The sequence below is a fragment of the Anabrus simplex genome, chromosome 11 (genome assembly GCF_040414725.1).
Source record: "Anabrus simplex isolate iqAnaSimp1 chromosome 11, ASM4041472v1, whole genome shotgun sequence".
NCBI lineage: Eukaryota > Metazoa > Arthropoda > Insecta > Orthoptera > Tettigoniidae > Anabrus > Anabrus simplex.
Window position 1 is genome coordinate 130974902 of NC_090275.1, and position 21954 is coordinate 130996855.

Genomic DNA, 21954 nt, shown 5'->3' on the forward strand with positions numbered 1-21954 from the left:
CTCATGTTCATTGTTCTGCATTTAGTAGAATCATTGTCGTCAGCTGCAACTCTTATCCCAGTAAACACATTCTTCACCAATTTACATTTTCACACTCTCCATGCTTTGGAATATGTTTCATATGACTTAGTAGCCCAATCTTGTCATGAAAAATATGTCCACACAAATGGCTGGGAGAGGGTGGGGATGAGCTTGACAGAGCTTCGGTGCTTGTCGTTTAGCCTCTTCAAACACAGTAACTAATAGAGAAACACTGTGGCACTAAAGTGTATGATTCTCAGCAAGCATATCAAATCAAATTAAAATCTCTATATTTGCAAATGAGGTGTCTACCTCGGTGGCAAATGGTACACTAAAATACATTATTGTCAAGCACTAAATATTAAATTAACAAGAGAAGAAAATTTTTCCTATAATACAATATTATACAATTTACGCTAACAATGTTTTCTATTAAACACACAGCTCATCCTTAATAAATTTATATTGTTTACAAAATTCTACTTATAATATCTCCTGTACTACTTACAAATATAGTCAACTGATATACAGTATGTGGAATTACTTCAAATGATACTATAAATCTGGTATAACATTAATATTTACATTGCATTTATTTATTTACTATTTTTTTTTACCCGTTCTGGATCCTAAGTAGCATAACGACCTGCTGCGTCTTAACCAGAGCTCCTCTTGCCACCACTTTTCAGAGTTCCTGAAGGGCCTTCAGAGCTACCGTAGAGGTCCCAGGGCCCTCGAAGTCCCCACTGTACTTCACCCCTACAGGCAGTCCCCTACTTTGGCTGTCCAAACTCCTTAGACCAGGGGATGGAATTAATTTATTCACACACATTTTTTTATTTACAATAACCTGCACTGGTCGAATGCCCTCTAACACTTCATTTATTTTCTCTGTTGCTGTTTATTCTCTTCTTGAATATCTGTACAGATTTTGGAAAAGGATCAAACACTACCCCTGGTAAACTGTTCCACTCCTTCACACCCATCCCAATGAATGAAAATTTACCCCAATCGCTTCTGCTAAAATTCCTTCTAATTTTATATTTGTGGTCAGTCCTGCCGATATAATTATTTTCCAACTGAAGCCTCTCACGGATATCTCCCCATGCTTCTTCTCCTGTATAGGCTCTATATAATCCTGTAAGTCTAGTTTTCTCCCTTCTCTTACTTAAAATTTCCCACCCAAGTTCCTTTAACATTTCTGATACACTACTCTTTCTCCTGAAATCCCCTGTTACAAATCTTGCTGCTTTCCTCTGCACACTATATGTTTCTTTTATTAGGTGTTCTTGGTGAGGATCCCAAACACTGTTTGCATATTCCAATAATGGACAAACCATACTCAAGTAACTTTTTTCTTTTAATTCTTTGTTGCATCCTTTAAGTAGCCTCATTATGACATGAAATGATCTGTATGCTTTCCCAACAATGTCATCAGTATGACCCTTCCAGTGCAAATTACTTTCAAATCTCACACCTAAGTATTTGCACTTGCCATCTTTTGGGATAACTACCTCATCCAAAGTATATTCAAATTCAGTTTTAAAGCTCCTGTTTGTAAAAGTTGTAACAGTTGATTTGCCTCCATTAACCTTCATATTATTTTCTTCAACCCATTGTTGGATACTTTCAAGGTCCCTTTGTAATTCTGAACAATCCTCAATGTTGTTTATTTCTCTATAAACAATTATGTCATCTGCATACAATCTTATTTTTGATGTTATATTGTTCCCCAAAATAATTTGCGTGTATTAAGAAAAGTAACGGACCGATTTTACTACCCTGTGCAATTCCCTTCCAAAATTTCTCTTCCTGCGATACATTATTTTCTACTTTGACTTTCTGAACCCTTGAATTTAGAAATGCTTTTATCCAACGTGTAACCCTTACGTCCAATCCTATTCCCTCCAATTTCTTTAATAATATTCCATGTTCCACTCTATCAAAGGCTTTGGAAAGATCTATGGCTATGCAATCTAACTGACCTCCTGAATCCAACTGATCTGATATGTCCTGCTGAAATCCCACCAGTTGTGCCTCACAAGAAAATTTCTTTCTAAATCCATACTGGCTCCTCATGAACCAATTTTTATCATCACATATCCCTCTGATGTACTTCGATATTAAACTCTCCCGAATTTTACAAACTATACTGGTCAGGCTGATTGGTCTGTAGTTCTCTGGTTTCCTTTTATCACCCTTTCCTTTATAAATTGGTATTATTATAGATTCCTTCCATTCCTTTGGTATTACACTATTATTTATGACATAGTCAAAGAGAAATTTTAAATAAGGCACTATGTACTGCCCCATTGTCTTTAATACCTCCCCAGTAATTTGATCACTTCCTGCTGCTTTTCCTTGCTGAAGCAGTTGGATTTCTCCGAAAATATCTTCGTTTGTGAATGAGAAGCTTCTTGTTTCCCTCTGTCTCTCTCCCTCTCTATCTTCTGTTTCGGTTTCCAACTCTTGACAATCATCTACTGAATCTCTAAATTCCCTACTAAATAGGTTTGCTTTCTCAGTATCTGTTAAATAGTGTTCACCCCCTTCTCCCACCATTGTAGGAATTTGGACTCCTTTTCCTTTTTGATTCCTGATATATGAATACAGCTTTTTCCATTTCCCTTTGTGGTCATTACCCTCTTGAAGTATGCCATTCATATAATTCTCTTTTGCTTCCTTTTTCACTCTATTCAGTTCCCTCATTAGCTGTTTTCTAGTTTCTCTACTCTCCCTACCCTCTTTGATTTTCCTGTTTACTATTCTACATTTTCTTTTTAATCTTGTATATTAAACAGGGTCTGAGGTCATTTTACCCTTCTTAACAGGTACAAATCTCTTCTCTCCTTCCCAAATAATTCCTTTAAATTTAGCCCAAAGTGTATCCACGTTACTCCCTTCACTTATCCAACAACTGAATTGTGATTTAAGGTAAGTCCCAAATTCATCAACTTTAGTTTTTCTGTACAATTTCTTGTCTTGTGTAACCCTGTTATTAAGCCTTTTTGGTACGAGTCCTACATCCATTATTACAGCCTTATGGTCTCCTATTCCTACAATTCTCAGTTTTATCAATTTCCCATGGTTTAACCAAGAATACATCTAGTAAGTTATTGAGACGAGTCGGTTCTTGTACTACTTGTGTAAATCCTCCCTCCCAAATTAACTTATTTGCCAGTTTCTGTTCATGGGCTTCACTTGCAGCTCCTTTCCATTCAACTTCAGGCAAATTTAGATCTCCCCCAATTATTACCATATCATTATTATTATTTTTATGAGTATAATCTATTATTTTTTCAAAGATTTCCATGTCTCTTTCCTCTCTTCCAGGTCTGTATGTTCCTATAATTCCCACCTCCTTCATATTATCACAAACTAATTTTATCCCTAATATTTCATCCCTTTCATCGGTAAACCATTCATGTGAACAGTAAGTTTCCTTCACCAGAATAAACACCCCCCCTCCCTTTTCATCTCCTCGGTCTCTACGATAGACTGTGTACCCTTCTGGAAATACTTCTCTATTATTACCCACCCCTTCTTTCAACCACGATTCCACTCCTATCACCACATCAGTCTCATAAGATTCCATCAATGTACCGAATTTTAATTGTTTATTTACTACACTTTGACAGTTTACCAAGAGCAATCTCAGACCCCCTTCCTCCCTAAAACTTGACTGTTGCAATTGGATAACTTGAAATTCCTTACTATCCTGAGTTTCTTTTTCTAGTTGACTGAGCCAGCTTGAAGTACAGCTGGCTCTTTCTACTAGTTTTCCTGGTCAGTATTATAACTCAAGGGAGTTGCCTGTTTTACAGTACATATCTTAAGATTAATAAAATCTAGAACTATATTTGCTATCTTTCGTTTACCTGAATTGTTTAGATGGAGGCCATGTTTTGTATAACAGTATCACTCAAAACTGCTGCATTCAATAACCTGAGTATTCCGAAAATGTTTACAAATTTTAACAATATCTGTATTGACCTTGTCCACTTCAATGTTCACACACGAGTCTCTACTCAAATCATGCCTGTGGGGCACGTTCTCTACAAAAACGTTAGTGTGGGTCAGCTTTCCTAGTGTATGTTTAAGTTGTGATCTTACATTCTTGGCGTCGTCGCGAGCTACGTCGTTCGTCCCACCGATGATAAGCACTGCATCGCCGCTCCCGAAGTTCCTAGTTGCTGCTTCTACGTTTTCCACAACACTGCTGATAGAAGCTCCTGGATATATTTCTCCGGTTGCTGCTATATTCTCGTCGTTAATCACTCCCGCAATTCCCCTTCCTTGGCTATCACCAAACACAGCTACCTTCGCTGATTTAGGCCTAAATTTTAAACTCGGCACGGCAACGGATCGCGATGATTTGGTTTCACGCGCGCGATCACTTTCTTCCAGGATTAAATTATTTAGGGCAGAAAACCTATTTCTAATGTTTATTTCCGGAAATTCAGTTGTAGATTTCTTCTTAGCCGGCCATCCACGAACTACTTGACACCACGTGCTCGAGTTTGTTACTTGTACCGGTATATCACTCGAAGAATGGTCAGTCCCAAATTCTAGCGATCGCAGTCTTTCTTTTAATTCTATATTTTCAACTTTAAGAGTCTCATTGTCCTTTTTTAGAATGTTTATAATTTCTAATGCACTTTCATATTCCTCATCGACTGTTTTCGGTGCTTCGTCAACGCCGTCCCCAACAACATTCCGAACACACTGCTCACAAATCCAGTCAACATTTTCATTAGTTTTTACGTCTCTAGGGCAATTTCCGCACTTATAATGCCACCATCGATCACACGAATCACACAACATTCCATTTTTCATTAATTTTCGACATTTTCCGCACTTTTCGTCACATTTTACGGTTAATTTACTCGGAGAATAAAACACTACGTCGTCATTACCGGGCGCCATTTTGGAAGAGAAAAAAAAAATACCAATACCAACTCTTTTCATACTATGCTTTAGCTGATCCTTGAAATGTCCTAAAGGGTCTCCATGAAGTCTTGTGCTAGAGCAGAGTTCACCAAACAGAAGTTGACGAGGAAGCCTAATCACTCATGCGATAGATATTCCCTATCCATCGGAGACAATGGTAGCCTCATGCGCTTTCTCAAGAAATGCAAGGTCCTCCCATTCAATGTTCAAGATGGATCCAAGTTTTTGCAGATGGCAGCGCTCTAGCTTTTTTATATCCTGACCGTAGGTAAGCGTAAAGCAGTGGTGATATGACAATAGCACAGTAGACCATGATCTTGGTGTTCAGTATACTATATTTGACATAACATGTGCTTTAGAAGAAGAAAAAGAATATTATGTTTTAGAAAGACTAACTGATAAGTTGATAACTTTTCATTCTTTTGCAGTCAATATTTCCAAATTCTCTTTCTAACCCTATAACGTTCATTATAAAATACAAGTTCAGTGGTTTGAGTTCAGTATAAGTACTCTTTATGCCTTCAAAAATAGCTTATGTCCTCCTCCTCAACAAAGGTTGGCAACCATTCTGGTGATTATAGATTTGTCCTTTGCTGAATAAAATAGTGAGTATATATATTGTTGGTACCAATCTTACGAGTTACACAATCAAGAGATCCTTTTTCTGCCATCAATTTTTCCCTTGCAGAACAAGTTGCAAAAGTCTATACAGTGAAACCTCGTTAGTGCGTTCCTTATGAACAGGTCCTAAATTCAAAGTCTCATCGTATTAAATCTATATAAAAATAACTCTCTTATCACGTCATGAATTTTGCTATTACTGCTCCATACGATCACATTTAAATGTTCTTTGTCACGCCTTGTAAAAGAAACGTGATTTCCAACTCGGGTAATAGCCGTCACCACAGTTGCGTGTTTACGGGAACTTCACTTTGCTTGCTGGTTAGCAGCAAGACTGCTGAATAACACAGTGAGCCTATTTTGTGTTGAGTGGTTCTATGAAGTGATACGATAGCCTATATCTGGAACACAATCAAGTGAAACTGACTAGCGTGATGCATATTTGTCTTGTGATAGCCTAGTTATGCATACAAAGTCATGAAAATCCTTACTAATGAACAAAAAATTAAAATCCGTCAGAAAGCGAATGTTGAACTCTGCACCTTCGAGTTTTGTCACGATCACTCGAGTTGGTCGAAGTTTTGTCAACTTCAACATGGAGGCCAAGGTTATTCCTTCCAGTCACACATGGTCGAGTATAACCTCCAATTCAGAAAATAATGCTTAATAATCCACTGATCCAAAATAAAAGGCTTCTACCAACATTAGAAAGAGTGCGATCTGCAATAATACTTCCAATATTTTTATTGACCCCCTGTTCACATGTTTTAGTAAGTGTTAACTGCTGTTTATTACACCGTTCACTGCACTTGTTATTTTATAAGCCCCAGCAGAAAACGTTTTCATGTTTGTTCTCTCGCGTTTTTTCACACCTTTGGAAATTTTAGACATATTTTTCACTGTACCCGTGGATACACGATGTAAAATGCCATACCAGAAAAAAATCTTAGCTAGAGTTTCTATATCCCTGTTGGATAGTTTTTTTTGTATATTCAGCAGTACGTTTTCTCGCTTAACACATTCTCTTTCCTTGTCCCTTGAAGGAACGTCTTAACGAGGTTTTACTGTACTTCTTACCAAGTAATTGTCAGCAGAACTTCTCTCTATCCATGAGATAAGTATTCGTCTTGAACCGAATGCTAAAGTGTTTATTGCTGAATAACTTCAATTTGTTCATGAGTTCAGAACTTGTTCGATTTTAGCATGAACTTCTTGTGAGAACTCCCATTAACAATTTAGAAGACACCCAAAGTATGTGTATTTTTCCAAACCTGAACCACATGCTTTCGATTTACACATTAGACAGAACTGTTTAGAGGACTGCAGCTCAATCTCACAGGTCATTCCAGCTGTCCATTTTACAGACTCCTTCAGTTCACTTGTCACAAAATAAACTCAAAAAACAACACCAAATAAAGGAACACATTCCGTCCAAGATATAGATTTTAAATTTTTGGTTTAAAAATTCTTTAATTTTTCTCTCTCAAAAAATGTAATTACTTTCACCCTACCACCATTTCTGGACTTCGTAGTATACTAAATGTTCCTTGCATGACATTTTCCATCACATTCCAGTGAAACTACCAGAAAATCTTCCTGTATGTATAAGAATTTAAAAGTTACTATGATCAAGTGAATACGACTACCTTTATTTTGCGTCTTCAAATTCTATACAGAAGACAAAATTGAAAAAAATAGTACCTTCTGCACTTCTTGCACGAAATGAAACTGTGTGCATGTGTTAAGGACCTGGTGTATAAATTTCAACTTTAAAAATTAAAAATTGTAACAAAAGGACCATTTTCTTTGTTGCATGGTAAAATGCAAGAAAAACATCCATAATTCAAAAACTGTCGACAACTATTCTGAAACGAAATTGGCAGCGATAGCTAAAAGCTTTACAGTCATGTCTCCCCTATACAATGTAGTGGTGACATGACTGCATTTATTATGACCTCACCTTGAGCATGAACTCGTACATCTTGCTGAAGAGTACGCTCATAAAAAAGTAATCTACAAGGAACGTCTCGCTGTAGACCTTGTAGTCCATCTGGAAGAGGAGAATGGCAAACACCAGGATCAGATACTGACAGGACGCATCCGAGAAGGAGCCGCGCAGACATTTGAGGCCACACACCACCACGACGAGAGAGCCGCCCAAGGGACCAAGCCTCTGCACCACTGTAGCAGAGTCATTTGTGAGCGCACCCAGGAACAGCACTGGATAGAGGAGATTACGCTCCAGGAAACACAGGTACACGTACGCCTGAACAAAGGAAGTCATCACAGAGTTCAACACAACACACAGTTAGGAGGCATGTTCACAAAATAAGCAAGCTCTTTAGGGCTGCTCCCCTGATGCTTCCTGTTCGTGATTTATAATAGTCAGATTCCAGTGCCAATATCAGTAATTTTTGTTCACTACTCTCTTAAAGTATACAAATTGGCAACATGACAATTGTTATCTTGGTTGTACATAGCAACAAGGCTTTTCTTAAAAACAAACACATCCTATTCTGATGATAATTACAATGTTCCTTCCCTTTCATGCACACATTTATTGGTCCTCCAGCCCGTGATATCATTATTATTATTATTATTATTATTATTATTATTATTATTATTACTATTAAGTTAACATCACTAAAGGTAACTGAAGACATACATGTAAGTAATATTTACACTACTTCATAATGGTGATGCAATATGAATGATAGGTTAAGATGTCACCCCAACACATTTATTTCTTGTGAAGTATCAAACTGTGTGTAAATTATAAGAATGATCGGTTAGATATTGTATATAATGACGCTAATAGAAAGTAAGCTGTTAAGGAAAGAGAAATCACAAAAGCAGGTCTTAGCCGCATTTAACATTTGCCAACACTGATGTTGCACTAATTCAGATTAAATTAACCTTTCCACTCCCAAGTATCTTTCCTGCTTATGCATGCCCCATCCCGGTTATTTTCGATTATTTCACACTACCTGAAATAAGCTAATATTTATTTTATATTTACAACTATTTACAAAGTTTTATGACCAAAAATGAAATTAAAACATTATCCCTTTGCATTTTCATCGAAACTTCACTACTGTGTGGTAAATTTCCATGCAGGGGTGTACACAAAGTGAAGCACTACACTTGACACATTCATATCTAGTTTCCTTCCTCTTACTCTTATGGCTTGTCTTATTTGTCCTGGAACACACTACACATTCTCTGGTAGGCCCTGTAGCTGGTATAGGAGACAGGAAGTGTCTTTCCACAAGTCTCATTGGTGATGGACGGCCTCCTTTCCTGGTAGTTTCCTGATGGCTGCCAAACTGCTTCAGCATTTGACGAATGAGGTTCAGTCTGAACTCCTTCAGGGACACGTTTCATCCTGTTAGCATCTTCATTATTATGCAGGCATTCCTAACGATAATGTCCAGAATATGAAAGAGAAGTTTTTTGTACCATTTGATACACTTTCTTCCCGACTTGATGAAGCTGAGCTGCATATCAACAGAATCCACTAGTCCCATGTTTTTGTTATAATCCACTATCAATTCAGGTTTTAGTGTCTGCTTATCACACTTTGTTAAGGTCACCATTTCACTGTCATGCATTGTTGAAAGTGTATACACTTCTCTCTTGTCACACCAGTGAATAAATAAACAATTTATCAGTATGATGAACTTCTGTCTCTCCTTTCTTGACTTTCTTCTCAACTGGTCCTGGCAAGCCTTGTCTATTTCTTCTTACAGTTCCACATACATTTGTACCTTTCTCATGGAGTTTCTCACAAAGAAATGGAGACATATACCAATTATCAATGAAAAGCTTATGCCCCTTGTCAAAATATGGCTTCATCAGTGTCAAAACAACCCTTCCTGATATTCCAGCCTCTTTCAATTCCTCAAAGTCAATTTCTGTACCTTTTCCAACATATATGATAAAATCCAGAATATAACCAGTTTCACAGTCAGCTAACACGAAGAGTTTCAAACCAAACCTCGACCGTTTTGGTGGTATGTACTGGAGGAATGACACACGGCCCTTGTAAAGCACTAAAGTTTCATCAATGGCAAGGTTTTCAAATGGCACTATCACTTTATTTGGATGCATCAAAGTTGTTATTACTGGTCCAATTTTATGTAGCCTATTTCCAGGTGTCATTGTACTGTTGTCATTGAAATGTAGCATTCTTAGAATCATCTGATATCTGTTGAGACACATGACGTTTCCAAATATTGGAGTATTTATGCGAGGATCTAGGCTCCAGTACTCTGCAACACTATGCTTCCTTACATGACCCATCAACATGGTTAAAGAAAAAGAACAATCAATTCAGCCTCATCTACATTGTGCCATGCGTTCATTTGCTGTTGTGAGACATTAGGAGTTGCCTGCACCTAGCGAAAATATTTGTCTCCTTTGATATGTGGGAAAACAAATCCTTTGTGAATAACGTAATGAATATTTCGTATTCAGTAGAATGTTCGTTGATGTTAAGTTCGTCCCTAATGCCAGACTGGGTTGGGTCAAAATAATGTTTTATTGGTGTAAAATTAGCGTTATTTATCCAGGTTCTACGAGAAACTGTGTGTGGTGGCACTAACCTCGGTCGTTTGTGCACCATGTCATCAGGTTGGATTTCTAATTCCTCCTCCTCCTCCCCACCTTCAGATAAATCACTCCTACTATCACTTTCACTAATATATCATCTTCACTATCCTTGTAATAGTCGGACTCGTCAACATTACCTAAAATATCTAAAATATCACCTTCCATCAAACTTTGTTTACTAGTGCTTGTGGATGCAGCCATGTTGGGCGACTCAAGACAGCTGTCAAAGAATAGTGTAAGGGTCGAGACTAAATATACGGCACTTGCGATGTATCGAGATAGATGTGTTCTTCCCTGAACATTGTCAGATGATGCCATCTCATGTTCAACAACAGAACTGGAACATACAACTAAATTTGGCACTGTGAGAGAGCGGGGCATTTAAAATACGAGTTAACTCATGGTTGGGACGGCGGAAGACACTCGGATGTCCAAGTTAACTCGGGCGTGGGAGTGAAAAGGTTAAATAGATTGGAATTGGAATCACTCAACTAAGAATTCCAAGCAATTCAGTTACACTTGGAGTTATCTCATGAGTCGGAAGATGCCCAACATGACAAATACCGTGACAATGTAGTAGAATCTAAACCACAAGACGCAGTCAACTTAACAGTTACAAGAAATGAAGTTGATTTACATGCTCCTTCTGTAAATGATTCCTGCTATAAAAGAAGTAAACCTGCCAACTTTCGATGGTAATTTAACCATATGGTTGCATTATAAAGACACTTTTGAAAAACTTATCACAGCTAATGAGGATCTGTCAAACATAGAAAGATTTCATTACTTTCAACACTCAAAGGACACAATCAAAAACATAAGCATTTCAGTAACGTTACAAATACCTACAATATAAAACAGAAAAAAAGTACCATTGTCCAATATGTCAAACAGTTGCTAGAACTCCCAAGAAAACAAAGTTCTACAGAACTGGAATAAACACATTTCAAGATGCACTTTCAGCATTAAAATGGCGAATCCAGCGTTCAAGATTTAACTCCGACTGAATTACTCTTATTGCATGTTGACAGTAAGCTAAGGTTAAAAGACTTTGTGTGGAGCAGTATAACACATGCGAATGTAGCACTATTTCTTAAAGGTTTCTAAAATAACAGCTTACTAGCTCTTATGATAATTCTTTGAAAGATATTTATACAACATCTTCGGCAAAATAAGGCACCTTGGGATGACCCATTAACCTCACGATGTCTACAGAATTGGAAAAGGCTTTCTAACTAACTTCAACTTATTTAAAATATAAGCATTCCACGGCTAGTGACAATCTGTGGCATTCAAGTTCATAGATTTTGGGATGCCTCAGAAAGAGCATATGGAACCTGCATCTATATAAGATCTTCTGATCATGAAGGGAAGACTGTGGTCATGCTGCTTTGTGCAAAATCAAAAGTAGCCTCGCTAAAACAAATCACACTATCACATTTAGAATTATGCATAGCTTTATTGCTAGTGAGACTTGTAAAGAAAACTCTTACCAGTCTATGTTTGATTATTGAAAGTGTTCATATGTGAGCAGATTCTATGCTTGTATTAAATTGGCTTGCTTGCTGCCCCATGAAGAGGAAAACATTTGTTGAATTTCTGCTGTGCGATTGGCAATACACTACTTCCATAAGAGCGTGACAAAAATAGGAAGATTTTTTAAATTCTTGGATTTCATTACGTACATTGCACAACGGTCTCAATGAAAAAAGGACAAGATAAAAGGCATACATATATATGGTTCCAATGTGACTTGACCATTAAATTTAAAATCTTAAACTAAGAAAACATAAAAACAGTTACAATAAATTGTACCTAATCATTCTCATTTATGACACACACACATAAATAATAATATTTAGATCACACCAACATACGGAATAAAATGCATAATAGTTTCCTTTATTAGACTGTAAAATGAACAGAAATTCAATTTTATAGGCATCTCTGAACACCTGAGATAACATTTATGTTTTGTGGTCATAACGTGAAGAGAAAATACCAGAAACTGTCACTGACTCAAAGTCACTGAAGTCAAGGAAATTATGAAGTAAGAATGAACATTAATGCACTGAAATACACAAAACTACGACATACAAAACAGATCAATATGTCTCGTACATTTTTACGACTTCAACAGTGGGAAAAGCACAGAACCGCAAGAAAAAACACGTGACCTACACCTCCAACGAAACTACGCACAGAACAATGTTAAACAGTGTGCAAACGACACAATAACGAACTCAGTCTTTCGGCCTGATTCATTAACGGAGTCGGCGGCCTCTCTCGCTTGCCGTCCCGAATTCCCAGCTTTAAGGCAAACACGATACACGAAGGTGGACAGGTCAGACGTTTCAAAATTTTAAAATCAGGAGTTTTTTTATGTGGTATATCCCAACATATTATGACACATTATTGATGATGTAAGTTTGAAGAATATGCAACAAACATTCATTCATTTTATTTCTCTTTCTTTCTTTCTTTCTTTCTTTCTTTCTTTCTTTATTTATTTATTTATTTATTTGTTTATTTATTACACGTACAGCTCACTGGGGAAACCCTCAAGCTCTGCACGACATATCCTTAATTTTTTCATGACTCCCTCTCGTCTTACTCTTCAAGCGATCTCTCATTTTTCATAATCTTCTTCAGATTTTTCCTTGTCGATACGGATCACTGACCACGCGGTTAAACAATCTTTCCATGTTAGCAATGCTTGGACTAAATTCATTATTCTATTATCATAGTCGGTTCGGAACTTGTATTCTCTATCACTTTTGTTACAGTGTGTATAGGACCAGTACATAGGTTCCGGTATTTTTAAAATTCAATTTTAGACACCTTCCCCTAAACTACCATTTTATCCAGCGTGAGCAGACTTTACATACTGATTTTCATTCAGTTCTGTTCACCCATTTTCTCGTAGCTCGGCGCTGATATGGACTTGCAACAAAATTCAAAATTCACTAATATATCTGTTATCATAGCTGGTATGGTAAAAATGTATAAGACATAAATGATCAGGAGTGTAATTCTATATAACTTTAGTTATGTAGTATTTATCGATAGGACCATTAATGAAATAGATATTTTGAGAATTACATTTTAGCCCTTCCCCTAAACTACCACTTCACTCAGTGTGAATAACATTATTTATGGCTTAGATTGTAGTCCATCATTCCCCGACTTTGCATACCGATTTTCATTAAATTCTTTTCAGCCATTTTCTCGTGATACCTGTACATACATACAGACAGAAATAGCGGAAAATTAAAAAAATGAATTTCCTTGTTCCTTTGAACACAACTGATACAGAAATACCATTCTTTTAAAATTCTGAGCAATGTACAGACAAGAGTCTTTTTTTGTATAGGCCTATACAGATTTTATTTTGTGAAATACTTTCTCTCATAGAGAGGCTGCCTTGCGACAAAGTATACTTTTACAGTCATTTTTAAAAGAGAAACAGATATACTTGAGAAATTTAGACGATAATCTAATTGTAACGATAGTTTCTTAGAATTATTAATGAACCACTTAAGGCTATGATGGCAATCTCCCCGAACGTTATAACTGGCAGAGACATCCGTTTCCAGAAATTGGCAGCAAAAACGGTAATTGCTCCCCCCCACTCCAATCATCAGAGCCTCTATGTTGATTTCCTCCAGCTAGTATTTCTCCCTGCAGTAAGGAATTGTTGGTAAGTAAATATTCCTCTTCACGAGGTTGACACCCGAGGGCTGCGACTTACAGATTTCAAAGCGGGCCTTGGGTCAATGGTGTAACTTATCTTATTTTTTAAGGCAATGATGTCTATCATTCTGCGGCTTCCGTTGTCCGCTAAACCATGAACCTCTTCAAATACCTGGAAACCACAATCCATCAGCGTTGCCGCAATTAGCGAGCGGATGTTACGATGACGCGTATTTCTTAAAAGTTCACCTTGAGGACAAGATCCCAGAACATGCGCCAGAGTTTCAATCTCCTTGACATATTGCATGTATTTGAGCTTTAGAACACATTGTAACTGCCTTAGGCCTCTTCATACATTTCTGAACTAGATTAATGCACCAAGCACTGACCTTGTTGAACGAATTTTAAGGTTTAATTATTTTTCAGAATCCTTTTCGGGGAAGCTTTGATCTGAAGTGAGTTTTTGTTCTTGTAAATAGTCTCACAGTCGGCTTTGCTATGTGGATATGATAAAATAAAAAGCATTACTTTAGAGATTACGAACACCATCTGCCTTGATAGTGCTCACTGAACATCAGTTCTCTCCAGCTACTTAAAAACGTGGAGAAGCCTGAGATTTTCAAAAAAATACAGGAATACTAAATCTGCTCTCAAAAATAGAGAGTTGGCACATCTGTGGATGGGCTATACACTCGCCAAATAAAGCATAAAATAATATGCTTGTAAATGAAGTTGCATAAATTGCACAATCACATAAGAATTTATCCTAGGGGAAGAGTATTGATCATACTGGAGGTTATATTGTTCAAAAATAGGAAGAAATAAAATTAAATCAGAAAACCTGAAGAAGAGTTTAAAAACAGAAAGTTTCCAGGTAAATCGGAAGGGTTGGCAGGTATGGTAATATTACAAAATTGATAACAGATTATTTTCTTAGAAACATAAAATTCTGAAACTTAGGAACAATGCACAAAATACTCCAATCAGATAAAGGATTGTGAGAAACAACTTAAAGTTGATGCATGGATGAAACATATTTAAAATCCAAATATGATTCTATAGGTAAATGAAATGGCGTATGGCTTTTAGTGCCGAGAGTGTCCGAGGACATGATTGGCTCGCCAGATTCAGGTTTTTCAATTTGACACCCGTAGGCGACCTACGCGTCATGAAGAAGGTGAAATAATGATGAAGACTGCAGATACACCCAGTCCCCGTACCAGCGAAATTAACCAGTGATGGTTGAAATACCTGACCCTGCCGGGAATGAAACCCGGGACCCCTGTGACCAAAGGCCAGCACGCTAACCATTTAGCCATGGAGCCAAACATTCTATGGGTGAAGTATTTCACTTCAATATATGTTGTAATATTAAATGGATAACATTTTAAGGAATTAAGTATGCCTTGGCTTGTTATTTTTGTTTGAGTAATGTTCAATGAAAGATATAAACAAATCAACATACATGCTGTCACATAATCCAGGTCATCTAAACGCTAAGAACCAAACAATGAGCTACACAAACATCAGGAAGCCATAATCACGTGTATTAAAAAAAAGGGTTCCTGGTCTTCTACGGGCACCCAATCCACATGAACCCCTCCAGACTTTCCAGCAGGATCTTCACTGTGGCAGGTAGAGGAAAGGCATGCAGGAACAAGTGGATCTCTTCAGCCAAGTCGGATCTGGAACAACTGGGAATCCTCCACAAGTCCACCCACAGTGTAGTCAATTAAATAATAAAGTTTAATTATTCCACCTATTCAATACATAAAAAGAGATGTTAATAAAGAATTAAATCTGTAAATAAAATTATAGGGACATGTTTTGCCCTTTAATTAAGGGCATCTTCAGCCTAATCTTAATCTGAAAGTTAATTAATCAGGTACCTGATTGTAATTAAATTACATATGAATATGAAGATGACATTGGAAATGTGTTTCAAATGGTGAGTGAAATGGTTGACAATAGTTTTGATATGCTTAAAATGAAACCTTAATAAAGTCTAATACACAAATAGTCGTAAATTTATGAATGTCCTTGTTTAAAAATTGGTAACAAATTGTATACTGGTAGTTTCTTAAGAACGTAAATTTTGTCAAGAGATGATTCCGTTGCTCACTTCAAGTGAGGTTTGAAATAAACTGTTACGTTGAAACAAGTAAAGCCGGGCCTTTTGATGGTTGAGAGTGTCAGAGAAAATTTATCAGGTATTGAACAGTTCAAACGTCAGCATAAAAATTGTTAGACTGTTGAAACTCTCATGTGAAGAAATGAAACTGCAGTCTTCTAGAAGCACGAGTCTGGTTTTAAGAAAGGACACAGTACTGCAACTACACTAATCAAAAACATGGATGACATTAGACGGGCTATGGATGAACGAAAACTGACTATACTTATCCTTCTAGACTTTAACAGTGCGTTTGACACTGTAAATATAAACATATTGTTAGCTAAGTTACAAAAACTTCACGTAACTTATTCTGCTATTCAGCTCTTGGGCTCATACCTCAAAAACAGACGACAGCAAGTTGTATCAAACATGAAGACTACAGAATGGAGGACTAAGCTATCTGGCGTTCCCCAAGGGTTTATTCTTAAACCTCTTTTATTCGTAATCTATATTAATGACATTTCTTCTCATCTGAACGACTGCAACTATTATCTTTATGCCGACGATCTTCAGATATACTCACACTTTCAGGTCCCCGACATTGACAAAGCAACCCACCATATGAACTCGACTTTAAATTCAATTAACTCGTATGCTAAAGAGAACTGCCTTTAATTAACCCGAAGAAAACGCAAGCAATCATAATAGGACAATCTAGACTTTTAAATACGCTAACATCATACAACAGCCTAACCTCATGCTCTGTGGTGAAGCTATACCTTTTCAGAAGTCTGTAAAAAACCTAGGCGTTGTCATGAATGACACATTAAACTGGAATGACCATATAACAAATATCTGCAGAAAAGTATATGCATCTCTTCACCCCCTAAAAATGAAACTATCCATTCTTCCACACAGCATGAAAATAAAACTTATTCAAACCCTCATTTTTCCAATAATTTATTACTGTGATGTCATATTAACCAATGCAACTGCAGAACAAACTATGAAACTTCAAAGGGCAATGAACTCTTGTATACGATTTATATTTTCTTTGAACTTTAGGACACACATTTCCCCTTATTATGAGAAGCTATCCTGGCTGAAAATTGATCAACTAAGGAATTTACATACTGCGACACTAATTTTTCGACTTCTAAACGAATCTACACCTGAATACCTATCCTCACATTTTAACTTCCTCTCATCTTTCCATGGACATAATACCAGATTGACTTCTACCCTTATGATTTGTATACAGCCACTCTTTCCAAGTGTCTGGGGCAAGGCTATGGAACACACTCCCTGTCAGTATACGTAATAGCACTTCAACAGTCTCATTTAAACAGTCTTGTCGAGATTTCCTCTTAAATATGTGACCAGCTTGTATGAATGTTAGTGTGTATGAGTGCAAGCATGATTTAGAACTATTGTTAGGTGATGTAGATGTAGATAGGCTAGATAATATTAATCATTAAAAATAACAATTATAATCTGCTATAATATTACTCCATAAATTTAGGTAGCTCCAAGGGTCTGCTAATGTTACTTTACCAAAGTATGTGATTATGTACTGTAAGTAGTGGTTAAGTGTAAGAGAGGGCCGTGAGCCCTAACTTCGCCATACAAAGGCATAAAATAAATAAATAAATACTAATTTAATTACAATCAGGTACCTGATTAATTAACTTTCAGATTGAGATTAGGCTGAAGATGCCCTTAATTAAAGGGCGAAACATGTCCCTATAATTTTATTTACAAATTTAATTCTTTATTAACATCTCTTTTTATGTATTGAATAGGTGGAATAATTAAACTTTATTATTTATTTGATTTCATTGTACATTTCAATACGGACCAAAATATGAGAATTATAACATGTAATCCACCCACAGTTTCGGGGAATTTTTCCAACATCACTTACTAGTAGGAAGAATACACACACCAGCAGACTTATGTGGACAGAGGAAAGAAAGATGGCTCACAGCCAGAAAATGAAGGAGTACTGGAGGAGGAGCCCTGTTGTCCTCAGTAGGCCCAAACGAAAAAGAAAAAAAGAAAGAAAGACAAGTCAGTATAAAGAGAGAACAACTTGAATGACGTCTAAGGAAAAGAGTGGCAAACTTTCAAGATGTCTTTGATGAAGAATGATGAAAAGGCAGGCAGAGATGGAGATCAATGATCCACAACACAACCCAAGATGAGATTAGACAAGGGAAATGTTGATACATCAGTAGCTCAGGTGACAGCAGTAAGCACCCTTGAGGATTTCAATTACCATAGTTTGAATAGAAGCACTGGAGATGTCACTTATGAGAGTGAAATTTCTGAAGAACTATCATCATGAACAACTAAGACTCTTAAGATGCCTGTGACCAATGTTAATAAAAGTTTTGTAAACATCCATCATAGTATACAGTAATTTTTCCTCTTCTTTTAGAACTCATGGAGGCAACTGTTAACAGGTGAGAATTCACAAATGTACCAAGAGTAGGTACGAAAATGCTATGACAGGACAGTTCAAACAAAGGCCAAAATTTATCTTGATTCCCATCAATGATCAGCTTTTGTTTCCTAATTTAGATACAAATTTACTCAATATTTCCAGAAATTAAAGTACATAAAAGTTCCTAAGTTTCCCAACTGTACAACTGACTAAGACCTTCTAACAACTATGTCAAAGAATACCAAACTTGAACCTGGGCACCCTCTGACTCACTTGTACCAATGGTTTGGAGTGTTCGAAGGTTCAAGCTTAAGAGGCAAAACACATTAAACTAGTAATAACACATACTCACCTTCTCAAACCACATGATGCGTGCCGGGTGACGAACCTCGAACTTGCCATGTTCATGCGCCCGCAGAACGGGCTGGGCAATACAGAGCCATGGCAATTGCTTGCGGAGCTGTGGACACACATAGTGGAGGAGGAAACCCAACGCACCAGCTGCAGTCATTAACACAGGGTTGAGATCTGGTTGCAAAGCTGTGAAAACCGTACTGCAATGCACTCCAAACACAAAAACTGCCACAACTGCACAGACCATCACGTCCGACTTGAGCCGCGCATGGACCGTCGACTGCAACTTGGAAGGTAACGGATCCACCAGTTCCTTCTCACTCTCACCCGCACTAGGAGACAACTTTACTTTCTTCAGGCTATGTTTCATAGTAGTATTTGAATCGGATGACTGTTTCACAGACTCTCCGGCTCGTTTCTCATCCAGCTTTAACGTCCGAGTCGAAGAATCATACAAGTCAGACGGTGGCCACAGGTGCGTCTTCACTATGTTCCACAAGGCCGACGGATCACTAGCGCTTCGACTCAGGTGGTATGACGTTGCCACCAAGAGTCCACAAAATATGGAGAAGAGAATATGCTGGGAAGACTTGGGTTCACTGAGAGCCCCATACGCAAAACCATACAAGAAGGCTACAGCCAGCAAACTCCGACAAACACAATATATCACAGCACTGAGACTCGAGGTGGCGTTCCCACCAAACACGTGCATATCTATTTGCTCTAGTAAGTACATCATGAACGTATTGATTTGCGGAAATAAACCTAAACTAAAAATAATTGGAAAGAACAGTAAAAGGTACGTCAATACATCACGCGCCAGTTTGATGAGATCTTTGTTAGGAAAGTTCATTCCATATAAAGTAAAGGATGGACCCTCGTTTGAGAAGTTCTTGAGACTAGTGTTTAAAGCCACCACTAGAGCACTGCATAAACAAAAATAGATGGGACGGCTGAATGCAACTATCCGATTAAACCCATGCGTTGGAGACGCTGCGTCGGGTTGTACACTTTTCAATAAGGAATACTGACAACTAGCAATCACGAGACAAAATAAAAATGCAAACACATCCCGAAAGAAACCCATTTGCAACAAAACAGCACCGAAACCGGCCACCAAGACCGCGAGAGACAAAGATAACAGCGTCTCGCACCACGTCAGGTTACGATCGAGCAAAGCCAGAAGTGCGAGGCGGTCAAAGCGGACCTTCACGTGTGCACACGGAACCAAACGATAACGGTAGTAATGTCTCGGTCTTCCACTGTCTCCTGGAGAGTCTCCAGGATCTGCTAAGCGATACCTATTCTTGGACAATGTTATGTCTGTATCAGTTTCTCCCTGAGAACTGGATGGCGGAGGTACAGGTATCAGCGTGCTCTGGTTTGTCGAGTCACTACCACCAGCTACTGCGTTAGAAGACCGAGCGTGGCGGTTTCGTTCCACCAGAGTCTCCGTCAAGATGTGGAATGGGCTGCGTTGTTGATGATGCACGGTGGGCATAACGGCTTCGAGAATGTACACACCATGGTGGTGGGAAGAGGTGGACGGAATGACAGGCAGCAGGGGTACAGGGATGCCGTTGCTGCCATTCTTGGAGGCAACAGGTGTAGAAGACTGGTGGTGAACACAGTGGGAGTTTGACGTCCGGTCTATGATGTTTGAAGAATTGAGCGACATGGACGAGTTACTCAAGGAGTCTGCTCCTGCATCAGACGCCGCAAGCTGACTTTGTTGAGAGTGCTGCTGGCGCAGGAGCGTGTTGAGGAGTTTTCCATTGGCAGCAGCCGCAGCGGCGATAGGCATGACACCCGAGTTGGCCGTCCCAGTACCGCGTTCGTCAAACGTGTAAGACAGCCAGTTCCCATGCTCATCTCTGAAACAATGCACGGCACCCTCGGTGGTATCGTCGTGGGACGTTGCAATGTGCGTACCAGGCCCTCCAGAGATGACCGACGCCAGAGCCGCCAGCGGGACAGAGGAGGTCGTCGCCGCCGCCATCGTCTGCTGGGGAGGGTTAGTCCGAGACCTAGTGGCAAACGTAAAGAAAGTCATACTGCAAGAAATATATATCAAATAGATAAGAGGAACAAAGAAACAAAATAGAACAAACATAACGTCAGATCAGCGTGGGAAGAGGAGACAAGGATAAACATGAAAAAACAAAAGAACAAGGACAATTTCCATATCCTGATATGGAAATGGGAAAACAGGACTAATACAATGACTTGAATCGACAGTTGTTGCTTTCCACTACATAACTTTAATACACAACAGCACAGTGCAGAGAGGAAATGGAAGGGAATCCCAAAAATACAATAGATTCTCAGCAATGAATCAGCATATGACTGTGAACATTCCTTCACATCAAAATAAGACCAGGATATGGAAATTTTACACCTTGCTAACAATAACTAGTAAATGATAAAATAAGTGTGAAAATATCTAGGCCTATATTGAAATAGGACTGAAAAATAATCCCAACTTGAAATGTAATGAAATACAGTGAAACGTCGTTCCTCGTTAACACGTCGTAAATTCGAAGTCCTGATTCTCATCATATTAAATCTATATAAAAAATACCTCATGAATTTTCACTATTACCGCTTAGTACGATCACATTTTTTGTAACCCTGAACATTTTTTTTGTCATCCCTTGTGAAACATACGTGATTTCCAACTCGAGTAAGTTGCGTGATTATGGAAAAATTCCTGAACTTCACAGATTAAATCGCACGTTCAGCGAGCAAGCTGTTAGCCTCAGGAATGTTGTTTGTTTTTGTTTTTTTGCGTCGCACCGACACAGATAGGTCTTATGGCGATGATGGGACAGGAAAGGGCTAGCAGTGGTAAGGAAGCGCCTTAATTAAGGTACAGCCCCAGCATTTGCCTGGTGTGAAAATGGGAAACCACGGAAAACCATCTTCAGAGCTGCCGATAGTGGGGTTCGAACCTACTATCTCCCGAATACTGGCCCCACTTAAGCGACTGCAGCTATTGAGCACCGTCAGGAATGTTTAATTTTGCTTGCTTGTATTTCACATTCCATTCAAGTTAGAAATTTATTTTGTGGTGAAAGGTACAGTGAGTGCAGCGAATGACTGTCGCGCGATAGGTACCCTATATCAGGATTAGGAACATATGAAT

The 21954-nt window shown here is 38.2% G+C and overlaps 1 protein-coding gene across 4 annotated transcripts in view; it reads right to left on the reverse strand.

The window, feature by feature from the left end:
- pcx (pecanex) overlaps window positions 1-21954 on the reverse strand; it is a 514715-nt gene that overhangs the window by 250679 nt on the left and 242082 nt on the right. For all 4 annotated transcript variants that reach the window (XM_067155270.2, XM_067155269.2, XM_068229749.1 and 1 more), the window contains 2 exons: window positions 18808-20836; window positions 7553-7858 (listed from right to left, as the gene is read on the reverse strand). In XM_067155270.2, the coding sequence (XP_067011371.2) occupies window positions 7553-7858; window positions 18808-20836 (2335 nt within the window). The remainder of the gene's footprint in view (window positions 1-7552; window positions 7859-18807; window positions 20837-21954) is intronic.